This window comes from Zootoca vivipara, chromosome 8 (genome assembly GCF_965207765.1).
Source record: "Zootoca vivipara chromosome 8, rZooViv2.hap1.1, whole genome shotgun sequence".
In the NCBI taxonomy this organism is placed as follows: Eukaryota; Metazoa; Chordata; class Lepidosauria; order Squamata; family Lacertidae; genus Zootoca; species Zootoca vivipara.
The window spans coordinates 79,546,822-79,559,107 of record NC_142591.1 but is presented as its reverse complement, the minus strand read 5'-3'; the positions used below and the strand labels follow the sequence as shown (position 1 = coordinate 79,559,107).

At 44.3% G+C, this 12,286-nt stretch overlaps 1 protein-coding gene across 2 annotated transcripts in view; it reads right to left on the bottom strand.

Annotated features, from left to right (window-relative positions):
- Positions 1–9,222, bottom strand: part of KHDRBS3 (KH RNA binding domain containing, signal transduction associated 3) — a 113,318-nt gene extending 104,096 nt beyond the window's left edge. For both annotated transcript variants that reach the window (XR_004693199.3, XM_035125026.3), the window contains exon 1: positions 8,691–9,222. Coding sequence is in view for 1 of the 2 variants with exons in the window: in XM_035125026.3 (XP_034980917.1) it covers positions 8,691–8,778 (88 nt within the window). In the remaining variant the exon portion in view is untranslated. The remainder of the gene's footprint in view (positions 1–8,690) is intronic.
- Positions 9,223–12,286: the final 3,064 nt, after the last annotated feature.

Sequence of the window (12,286 nt, the reverse complement as noted above, 5' to 3'; positions counted from 1 at the left end):
GAGACAGGGTTTTCTAATATACTATTTGGGCTGATCAAGCTTTTAAAAGCCAGTCCTGCATATGCATAGGCATTTGTGCTGGCCCCAGAGACTACTCAAGCAATACTGTGGTACCTCGGGTTACAAAAGCTTCTGAAGGGATGACCACTGGGCGTGAGGCGGACCTCCACCCCGCAGATAGGCCGCAGTTTGATCACCAGGTGTGAGGCACATTTCCACCTGGCAGGCCACAGCCTGATCTTTGGGGGGGGGGGCGTGAGGCACACTTCCTCCCCCCCAGGCAAGCCGCACTGTCTGCACACCATGTCCCCACTCTCACCTTTGGCTTTCTCAGTAGTCTACCATGTCCTGTCTGTGACCTTTGCCTCACTTTGGAAAGGGCTTTTGGACTTCGCAGAAGTTACCACACAAAAAAACCACCATTCACAAAATTATCTAGAAATGTTTATCTTGAGAGAAATAAATGGAAAAGTTTGTGTGGGTTTCTGTTTTTGTAAAAATAAAATAAATGCAAGCCAATATACAAATGAGATGGAATGGACTTTAAACCAGAAATAGACCAACTCTAGAAGAGGCATAAGTTAGAATATGATCAGCAGGGTTGTTGCTATGCCAGACCTTTGGAATAATATCTTCAATTGTCATTTTTATGGGGGGGGGGGCTTAGCTTGCCTTTGCATGGAGTCTGCTCCAAACATTACACCAAGAAAGAACCTGTTTTGTCATTACTGTCTATCCTCCAAGAGTGAAGGCCAGGGCTGGCAACTTGCCCTGGGCACCAAAGTAAAGCTCAGTATTTGAGAGTACTGTCTGCGGTGAGCTATGGTGAAGGTGAGAAGTAGCTCTGGGCACATTTAATGGACATTGTAAAACCTAACAGCTTAACAGGATTTTCTCTGTTTTGTTTTTTGCAAACTTGAAAAGGCACACAACTTTGCAACACTACAAAACTGACCACTGTGGGGTTCTATTTATTCTTTACCTAAGGTTCTATTTATCTTGGGGCCAGTCCTTGAAAAAGCAAATACTGTACAACAAGGCCTCCCTAGACGACAACAGGAAATGTGCAAGGGAAATTTCATTTCCTAAAATACTGTACCCAGTGCCCAAGCTATTTTAAGTTTTCCGACTTGGCACCTTAAAAAGTTGTGCCCAAGTGTGCAACTCACAGCAGCTAAAGTCAAGCAGCTTCCCACAGCAGACTTCAAGAGGTGCCCATGTAGTGCAAAGGTGGACAGGAAGTAGACTGGAATCTGTAAATGATGACTCCTGATTACTTAAAAGCCAGCATCAAGACAACTACTTTCCCCTGCTCCAAATAAAGGTCCTGGAGATCTTGATCAGTAGTAACTCAAGATGCAATTTGTACTTAAATACACAGGTTCCACTCAATTACTCATTATGTCCATCATGATACAATGTTCACCCTCTCAGCCACCATTTTGCATCTGACTGCACCTGAGCAAATATCTGCCCCAGCTCTGGCCAATAGCTCTAGAAAAAACATAATCCTGAGTTCTGCTCACCCATTTTGTAGAGCAAACGGCTTCAACCAGCGAGTCAGGATCCACATCCCTGGTGAGTCGAGGTCGCATCCTGATCTAAGGTTGGTCACAACAGCAGCACTCTCACTATACAAACAGGTGGGAGGATCTCCTAGGGTGGGAGGCTGGGGAAACACAGGTAAGCTTCCAGGTGACAGCTGGGAGGGCTCACTTTTCTGTGTGTAGAATTAGTTGTGCAGACTTAATCTTGAGAGGGGATTTTGTGATTTCCCTTTCTTTTCATCTTTCTTTTCTTCTTTTGGCTGGTGTGCTTGGGTACTTGGGCCCAACCCATCTCCATGAATTCCTACACAAAACTTCAGTCAGGTTATTACAGGCCTGCTTTGGGAGTGGGGAGCCTTGGCTGCACTAAGTTGACTATTTTTTTCAGAGCATGTTCCTGTTGCTCCAGCCTGCCTCGCATTGGAAGGGGCTTGGGCTGTCCTTCCTTGCAGGCGTGTCTCAGAAACCGATGCTTAGGAACCAGTTCAATCTTATGCCCATGCTGAGGAAAAACAGCTCTGCATCTCCTTGTCATCTCATTCCAGTGAATTTCTGAAGCTGAGTCAGTGATAGGCTAAATGAGGGTTTTTAACGTATTGAAATTCTATCAAAACAAGGCAAAGGTGTTCTTGGGTCATTTCACCTACTGGTGCAGGGATAGGATGGCAGTCTGTTCCAGAAAGGGTTGCTCAGCCCTTGAGAGATCAGCGTCGTAGCTAGAGAGAAATTCTGAGCCCAGTCTTGTCATCAGATGGTCAGGTGTCACATCTGGCCAGGAGAACTTATGCCCAGTTTTGGCTGGTGTGCCAGTTGCACCTGCTCCTGGCTCTGGCATGTATCGCATGCAGTGTTAAGTAACCAGCGCAATGATTTACACTTCCCCACACCCTTAAATCTATCCTGGGGCTTTAACTGTGGCAGCACCCAATGTGAAACTCCTTGCACCAAAAAGCTATGCCATCTCCATCTTCGCGTGCCACCAGTGTTTTGAAGGCATTTTGGTCTTAAACAAGCCTTTGATCCTGTTTGCGTGACCTAATTTAGTCTATTGTTAGTTCTGGCTCTTTGTTTTATCGGTACTATTTTTGGTCCTGGATTGAGAAGAAGAAGAAGAGGAAGAGGAGGAGGAGGAGGAGTTTGGATTTGATATCCTGCTTTATCACTACCCTAAGGAGTCTCAAAGCAGCTAACACTCTCCTTTCCCTTCCTCCCCCACAACAAACACTCTGCGAGGTGAGTGAGGCTGAGAGACTTCAAAGAATTGTGACTAACCCAAGGTCACCCAGCAGCTGCATTTGGAGGAGCGGGGAAGCGAACCTGGTTCACCAGATTACAAGTCTACCGCTCTTAACCACTACACCACACTGGTCCTGTTGACTTGTTTTTAATGATGTGATTGTTATCTTTTGTTGTTGCTGCCTGCCTGTTTACTTTGCAAGCAGTTTTGAGTGACTTCTACTGAATGTAAAAATTGGATATAATTTCTAGGATAAATAAAATGCACGGCTAGTTGTGACTGCCACTTGGGTATACTGGCAAAAACCTGGAGCTGCAAAGCTGATTGCCACTCCAAGACTGAGATACTTCAGTGGAGTGAAAGCCTCAACAAAACACAATACAACAATTATTCCAACAGCTTGTAACTGTAAACAAGCATTTTATGTTACTGCTATGCTGTTCTTTAGGAAGAGCTCATCCTCTTCTGTGCAAAAAGGGGGGAACATGCCACGCAAGGAGTTTGGTTGTCATTTCTTTTCACCCAGCAGCTGCTTCACACTCTTAAATTTGAAACATGTACTCTGGGTCAGCTCGCAGGCAGGCAGTTATAAAGGTTACATAAGCCTGCCTTTTAATTGAGACAGTACATTTGTGGCTACAGTGCTTTTGCTCAGTACATACTAGGTGAAAATCTTCAGTGATTCATCACTGCAAAACTGCTCTTGCAGAATCCTAGACAGATGCACAAACAGAGCTCTCCACACTCTGCATGCCTCAATGAGGGCATTAGAAGTGTCATTCTGATATTATTAATAGAGATGCAAGTACAGGCAGCTCTGGCTCAGCAGCGTGGATGTGGAAATTCTGCCCAACATTTTTTTTAAAGACCTTTTCAGATTTGTATTAATCCCCCAAAAGATAAAAGCAACCAGTTATTGCCAGCTCTAAATCTTTCTTTTCCATGTTTAATTTCCTATTGCTTCTACACCTAAATCAACCTACTTTTTTTAAGTTCTACTGTCATGTCATACAGCCAATGTGCAAACTGAGTTGCAGTAGCCTGCATTCAAAAAACACACACTCTTCATTCCATTTTGGTTCATTGTTGGCAAAAATAGTCAGGTTAACCTAGTATCAACAAGCAACCTGATAAACTTGATTTGCTAAGTTATCTTCCTAACCCACCATTTGCTTTTAAAAAATCAGTATCACAAATTTAAGTGTGTGTTGTCTAGGGTCCTTGCTTCTATCCATCCTGAAGCTACATGCAGTGAACTTTGCTGGGTAAGCTCAAATTCTAAGGTGTAGAGACAGAGGTTAACAGTGTTAAAAATACACCCTTTTTTTCACCCAATGTTGCTTTAAGGTTAGATTCCCAGCAGTACCAAAACGGCAGTTTTCATTGGTGCCCAAGTCACACTGAAAGCAGTAAAAATGTACAGTATTAACCTACAGCTCAAGTTGCCTGTTGTGACAGGATACCTGCTGCAAGTTACGGTTCTCACTCTTGCAAAGGTAATTTTCAAAAGATGCAGATTTAATTTCCAGAGCAGCTACACCTGAATTGGTTTGTCGGGGGGGGGGTATACATAGGTACTTCCTTTTTACGGTGCTATATTCAACTCTCCAACTGTTCAATATAAAGAGCAAATGTTATCAATGAAGAGTAGGGGTTCTAGCACTGTGCAGAAGGGAATGATATGGCATCTTCTGCGACACAAATACACTGTGCTTTGTGCGGTTTTAATAGCCTGCATCAGAATGAACTGTCCTATAACTGAGCAGTTTTGGCATCAGTCTAACACACAAGCCCTACTAGATCATGCAAAAGGTTTGTTTATTTATTAAATGTATATCCTGCCCTTCACAGGGACACAGGAAACATACCAGGTCAGACTATTGGACCATCTAAGCTCAATATTCACTGACTGACAACTGTCTTTTCAGACTCCAGGATCTCAGACCAGAAGTCTTTCCCAATCCCAGTCCTACCTAGAGACGCTGGGGATTGAACCCGAGACCTTCTGCATGTGAAGCAGATGCTCTAACAGTGATCTACAGCCCTTCCCTCCATCCCCAAGGAGCACAGGGTAGCAATCACAAAAAAAGTCAAAACGATTAAAAATGAATCGTAGCATCCAACTAAGTTTTACTTTGAATAGATTCACTGGAAATTAATGGCATTAAGTTCATCAGTGGGCCTACTTGGAGTAAGACAAGCACAGGATACAACCCAGAATATGTAATCCAGCATCCCATTTCCACAACACCGGCTAAGTAAACGCTTCAGGAAAGCCCACAAGCAGCGCACAATGGCCAACGACATAGGCAACTGTTGCTCCCCAGCAATGAGTATTCAGGTGGTTTGACACCTCTGAAGATGCTATCACAGCAGCTGCTAGACCTATTTCCCACTTTTCCAAACTATGTCCAGCCACACATCATTATGGACCTTAAAATAACTGGTTGTCTGTCACAAGCATGTCCCAGACAGATCACACACAATGAAGCAGCACCTCTCTCTTCTGACAGTTCCTACTGAGAGGCGTCAGAAAAATATGCAAATCCCAAGTTGTGTGAGCCATCAGAACATATTGCCATTGTCCCATCATTTTACTTTCAGAGATGCAAACCCATCCTACAGGTTGCAACCATCCTAAAGATGCTAGCAAGCAATCCCCATTGGACTCATGGGGGGTTTGTCTGGAATGCTCAACAGCCCTTTTTCAGCCTCATTACATAATAATTTTAATATTTATTCCCCGCCCTCCTTTCAACTGTTATAAAGCACCCTTTTTAGGAACATAGGAAGAAGCTGCCTTAAACCAAGTCAGGTCCATGCGGCCATCTAACTCAGTATCTACACTGGCGGCAGCTCTTGAGGATTTCAGACCAGAGTCTCTATCTATAGATGAATGGAATTGAAACTTGGGAACTTCTGCCCGCACAATGAAGGTTCTACCCCTGGGCAACAGCCCTTTACCTATTTTTTAGAGCCTTGTCTTAAAACTAGAAGCTTAGAAACAAGCACCGCTTGCCGGATTTCCTAGATTAGTTTTAATATGAGCACGATTTCAATAGGAAAGCATCACTTCAAACTTTGGCAGATGCTGGCAACCTATTGTTTATTGCAAGTCCCATCTGCTATTCTCAGCTTCCTAGCTAATGAAGGCCACTTTGCCGGTGATCAAGACATCCATCATACTTCTCCCATGCACACACAGCCCAACAGCAACATGAAAACATCAAGGTCATGAAGGAATCATCCAACTGAAAAATTTTAAGAGAGGGGTGGGGGTGGAAGAGAACCAAGACTTCGTAAACAGAAGCAATTCCATGTCCACCCCCCTCCCCCCAAAAACCCCTTTCTAATCTCAAGACACCCCTTTCTTGGTATATATACACAAGATGCCTCGAAAGAGCAAATGTCAAAAGAGCTATTTAGTTGTGCAGTTCAAGTACGTCGGTAATATGTGATATTTAGATGCCCTCTCAACCAAAATGGGGGGGGGGGGGAGCTACTGACCAGAAGTTGTCAGATTCCCTTTTAATGTAAAGGTGACACAGACTGTAGAAAAAGATACCAACTTCACAGCTGCATAGTTTGCCAAAGCACCTCATATTCCAAGATGCTATGGAAAAATAGGGTTGGGGTGTTTGGTTCCACTCCAAAGAAATTGGACAATTCAGAGGGGTAAATTCCTGAGGCAGCAGGAACGTCCCTCTGGGACCAGGTCCACTGAGGGTGAGACACACTTGAGGGTCACAGGCACACAGTGGCTTCCCTCCCCGTAGGGAATTGGCCAATACCAATTGGGGGAGAGGGGACCAAGCTCTGGAGTATGCTACTTGATTCCCACCATGACGAATTCTCCTAAGCAGATGTGAGATCAAAGGCAAGAAAGATGAAAGCACCTGCCCAGACTAGCAAAGAGGGAAGGTGTGTGGATGACTGATCTCTCAGCCTATTCAAGTGAGTGAACAACTCGCACAGACCCTAGTTTTTTGGGGGGGGGCAAGGTATCATCACCTGCTGCATGCTTATTGTGTTTCCGTGCACACCAGTTTCTAGAACACAACTCTAATGGCCACTCCCAAACATCATGGCACTGTACTCGCTCCTTTAGCAATTAGCCACAACAGCTTTGGGTGAAGAAAAAGGTTATGTCACTCCCCCCAAAATCCTATTGCATCACATGTTCATTCAACTCCCCAGAGAGCTCAAACCCCATTTCCTCTAGTGTGGATGGGGGGAAACCAGATTTGTATCCACTGCTAACTACCCCATAAAGGACTTTCTAATCTAGAACATAAGCTTGCTTGCCTTGCCCCCGAGGGACCCTACAAATCTTTTGTTCCTATAGAGCGCTCATTCATCCTCACTTCCAAAATCCATTCCCTGCCCAACACCCTGTAAATACATGTTGACCCCAGAAACACAAAATTTCAGCAATAATCATCCATTTATTTACCAAGGGCTGCTTCCCCAAAGATCACCCCTCATGCAGCACATTTCTAAAATGCTTGTTATGAGCAGTTGTCTGTTAAGATCCATCTGGTCAAAGCCTATAATTGAAGTTTCCACAGAGGGAACTTTTGTCTGAGAACTCCCAGACGCATTCAGGAACCTCCAGCTCCTTTACTTCTGCTAAACAGCACTTGTCAACAGGAGGGTGTGCTGCTGTCCCGCAAGGACCCTCACGACTGGCACCTCATTTCCCATACTTTTTAAGAAGCCCTCCAATCCCAGACAATACGGACTCCTTGCACCTGAATGAGGCTGCCTATCACTCAAACCCAAACACACCATCTCCGCTTTTGTTTCACACTGGGAGAACCAGTCGTTCAAAAGCAGCTTTTCTCTTTACAAAATCCCAAGCCATTCTAGCATGCTTCCTGCGTCCATTTCAAAATATAACAAAGGCAGCCTTGCCAAATCATACCAGAAGGCTCAGATGGAAGCCCAGCACCACTTTCACCTCCAGCAGTGGCGATCCAGGTGCCTATAGGAAGCTTACAAAGGAAGGCTACACCCCCTTGTTGCCATCAGCAGCTGGTGTTTAAAGGCATGCTGCCACTGGATGCAAAGGACTAAGAGCCAATATCCTACTTTGCTTAACTCTAGACGCAGGAAGAGCCCAGCTGAAAGCTACAACCAAGGTGCAGCAAGACCCTGATTCCAAATCTCAATTCGAGTTGGAACTCATTGGGTGCATAGCCACAGTCGCAACCATTCTCTCTCGCTCTCCCCCCCCCCTCTCCTTGCAATATAGCAAGGTAGCAACACAGAACTACCTTGCAGAGATGCTACTAGGATTACAGAGAGGACACCCAACAAAAAGCACTTTTGAGCACCCCGAGATGCCACATTAACCCTGGAGAGATGCAAGCTTTCACACACAAACACACACACACTCCGAAAGGTGCAATTGCCTTTGCAGCTCATGAGCTACCCATCGAATGCAGACTTACCCGGAAGCCCCTACCTAGTTCACGCTTCGGAGTTGCTTCCAAAGTCTGCGGGCAGCCAGTTTAAAGGGATCTCCTGCACTTGCAAGGAACGACACCCCAACACAAAACCGGCACCTTTCCGGAGGGGGGTGGGCAGCCGTGCCCTGGCACCGCCCCCTATGTTTCTTACCAAGTGCCTATTGTCTACCTTTCCCATTATTCACGCACAGTAATGCAACACAACAAGAACAAAAACAAATGGTTTAGGGTGGTGCAATCCTACTTCCGTACGACTCATTTACTGCAATTACTTCCGAGCGGACGTTGCACCCCATTTACATTGCTCCGTCCAGAAAGTAAGCTTGTATTTTGTTTTTTCCCGCACCCCAAAAATCAGGACACCCCCCCACCCCACCCCGTTTTGCAACGCCCATCCCCTCCTCAATGCAAGTTGCAGGCTTTCTATGTCCGCACCTTGGTTAACCAGTCTCAGCGCGTGGGTGAAGGACGGATCCAGGGAGTCCTTCTCAGCCATCAGCTCCGGCAGGTACTTCTCCTCCATGGCCCGCCCGCCTGCCCGAGGGAAGGTGGGGGACCCGGGCTCGCCTAACACGCAGGCAGAAGAAAACAAAAAGAGGAGAGGGAGGAAAAGCAGGAAGGAGGCAGAGAAAAAAAGAGGAAAAACACGCGCGCACGAACGGCGGTGCAGCAGCAGCCGCGCAGCAAATAAATCCTCGCTTGCAATGCAGCCTCGGCACGGAGAAAAACGCAAACAAAAAATATTAAGGAGCAAGGTAAGGGGAAAGCAGCAAAAATACGAAAAAAGGGGGAGAAACGGGGAGGAAGCGACACTTGTTACGCCTTCCAAGCCGGGAGCATCCAGGAAAAGCCACGCGCGCCTCTGCTTTCCGCACCAAAATCCTGCTTATCCAAACCAGCAGCGCAACAGCGCAGCTTCCTTTCCCAAACGCAGCCGCCAGCATCGGCTACGAGCCGCGACTGAGCCTTGGAACGGCGGCGCAGTCCTCTTTAAATAGCCGCGCACGCCACGCCCCCGGCTGTCAAGAAGCCACGCCTCCCGCTCTCCCTCTCAGGCAACTCGGAACAAGGAGGAGGAGGAGCTGCTCGAGCCCGCCCACCTTTGTTTCCTACTGGGTAGGATTCGCGCTTGTCTACGAAAGAAAGTGTAACTCGCTCTCCGATTGGTTGATTTTCCCCTCCCCCCAAGCCTCTGCGTTCGGTTTGAGGACGGCGGGGCGTCTCCTCCTGCCCGCCCGCCCGCTGGTGTTTGAGACTCGCGCGCCAAAGTCAACGGCAAAAGCGGCGCGCTTGCGCCAATTGACAGTGCGTGGAGCTTCAGGGAGCCTTTCTCTCTCGCTCGCTCCCTCATTTGTTTAGTTCACAAAATGTATACGCCGCTTTTTTTAAAGCAACCTCAAAGCAGTTTAAAGAAAAATAAAACAGTAAAACTGAGGGGAAAATCCGCAGTCCAGTTTTAAAACAGAAAACACGAAAACAGGTTAAAATCACCTCAGCTTTCTAAGCTTTTCTAAACAGGAATGTTTTCAGAGCGCCTCCCTTCCTTATTATGGAAAAGCATCGCTGAAGCAAATGTCATCAAGACTATAATAAAATGCTGCTACATTAATGCATAGCTGCCAAGTTTTCACTTTTCTCGCGATGAAGCCTATTCAACATTAGGGAAAATCCCTGTAAAAAAGGGATAACTTGGCAGCTATGTTAATGCATATGGACATATGTTTCATTCTATTTTAATACTTGTATGCCACTTTTCCAACATCCAAGCTGAGCTCAAAGCACCTCAGGCTGACAATAAACACTTCCTAATACACACACACACACACATGCATACATTATATATATATATATATATATATATATATATATATATATATATATACACACACATATACATACACATACATACACACACACACACACACACACACACACACAAATATATCACAATAATGAAGCCATAAGTGCAATAAATTGAAACTGTATAAATCACACTAGTTAGTGACATGCAATGCTATATAAAAGTAAAACCCAGAGAAGAATGATTAAAATCTAAACCAAAAGAATGAATGCAAGCCAAATTAAGTAACAAAACCCAAGTCTTGCTAGACACCTGTTGTTTTTAATCAGCTACACATATGAAAAGGGGTTAAAATTGCATTATACCTCATGGTAAAGCCAAATAATTGCCCTGCCTCAAAAAAGCTTTAGAGCAGTAACACAAAAAAGACAGTCAGGCTTGGAAGAAGAAGAAATGACACAAAAGGAAGATGGATGGGACGGGAAGAGAAAAAAAGGAAACTTAGTTCTAAATGCCAGCTGACCTGGAAACCTAAAGCGGAGACACCAAATTTTTTTCTGTCTCTCAGTTGCATCATCCGTTCTCCATAAGAGATGCCGATGATGATGATGATGATGATGATGATAGTAATACTATAAAAATTATAGTTTATATGCCACCCATCTGAGTGGGTTTAATGTTATGTGTGAACCAGGTCCGTGGCCACTTCAGAGGCAACTTGAATTAGGAAAATGGGGTCCAAGGAAAAGACTAGGTTTCTTGTTCTCTCCCTCGTTTCTCACTTCTCATCTTGATCAACTCTCCAAAAGTTACAGGGAACCAGGCAGAGGGCCTTCTTGGTAGTGGCACCCACCCTGTGGAATGCCCTCCCACCAAAGATCAAAGAGAATAACAATTACCAGACATTGATCCCTGCATGTATATATCTAAATTATTGTTGCCATGCTCATGCATGTCAAAATACTTGGGTGAAGGGTTATAAACCAAAATTGGAGCCACTGCATTGTATATATGTGCTCTGGGGGATCTAACAACAGAGCAAGAAAAAAAAATGCATCGCTTATGATAATTCTGACTTTCAAGTATGTTTGCAAAATAAACACAGCTATTGTACTTGATAATCAGAAAGAAAATACTTGTTCATGAGGTAAAATGTAAGTACGCTTCTAGGAGAAAAAAAAGTTTTAAAGGGCCTGTCGGTATGCTTTCACATAGAAAAACTAACCTCCTATATTCTCTTCAGCAAAACTAGAACAATCAATAGACTACTGAAAAATGTTTTGGAAAGGTAACTCTAACAAACTCTCATTAAGACCTTTGCAAACATCAGGTCAAGGGTTACTGTGTAAACCAAGTGTTAAGCAAAATTCTGGAACTCTGGGTTCAATCAACCAGCATCACCAAAGTGAAAACACATTTACATACCCTTGAAGCACATAGATTTTGCACAAAAATGGTTGTGGAAATGCTGAGGTGTCCTATAGACTTCTGCTGAAATCCTGCTCACAAGTGGCTTCCCTATATGCTCTTTAAAATGTGGTAGCTTTTTGTGTGCCGTCTTTGTGCTGCTTATTTCATATCGGTCTATAAAATGTAGCAACAGGTCCCTTTCTCCTCTCTCTCCCATTGACTGTCCCAAAGTAAGTTGCTATAAAACCGTTGGACCCAATGTGAGCCAGGCCCAGCCTCACAATCTGTTTTCAGTGTTAGGACTGAACCATGTTTATTTTTTTAAAAAAAAATATATTTAAATAATGTTGTGTGCTACGTGACTGATTGTTCAAACTAGTTAACTGTTTTGAGTGTTCTCTATAGAAAAACAGAGTATCTATTCATTTTAAAATAAAATAAATCATGCAGTGGTAGGAACAGATGGCAAATACATATATTTTTAATCCTTGAATCATACCTAACAAAAATAATTAACACATATACTTTAACACACTCAGCTTTCTGCAAGTTAGCCATCTTTTGGGATGCCACACCACACCATAAAAAAATCAAAAATAGTAGTACGAGACGGAAATAATCTTCAGCCAAGGGTACAAGAACAAACACGCCTTGTATAATAACAGCAATGCCATCTGTAATGTCCTTGTTGAACAAACTGAGCTGTAGTCTCAAGTGTGCACAGTGCATGCAACTCAATTAATCTACCCTGAGAAATGGAAAATCAAAGTTCTGAGTGTTTAAAATCAGGACATTGCTATTAACACAGGAAGGAATCCTC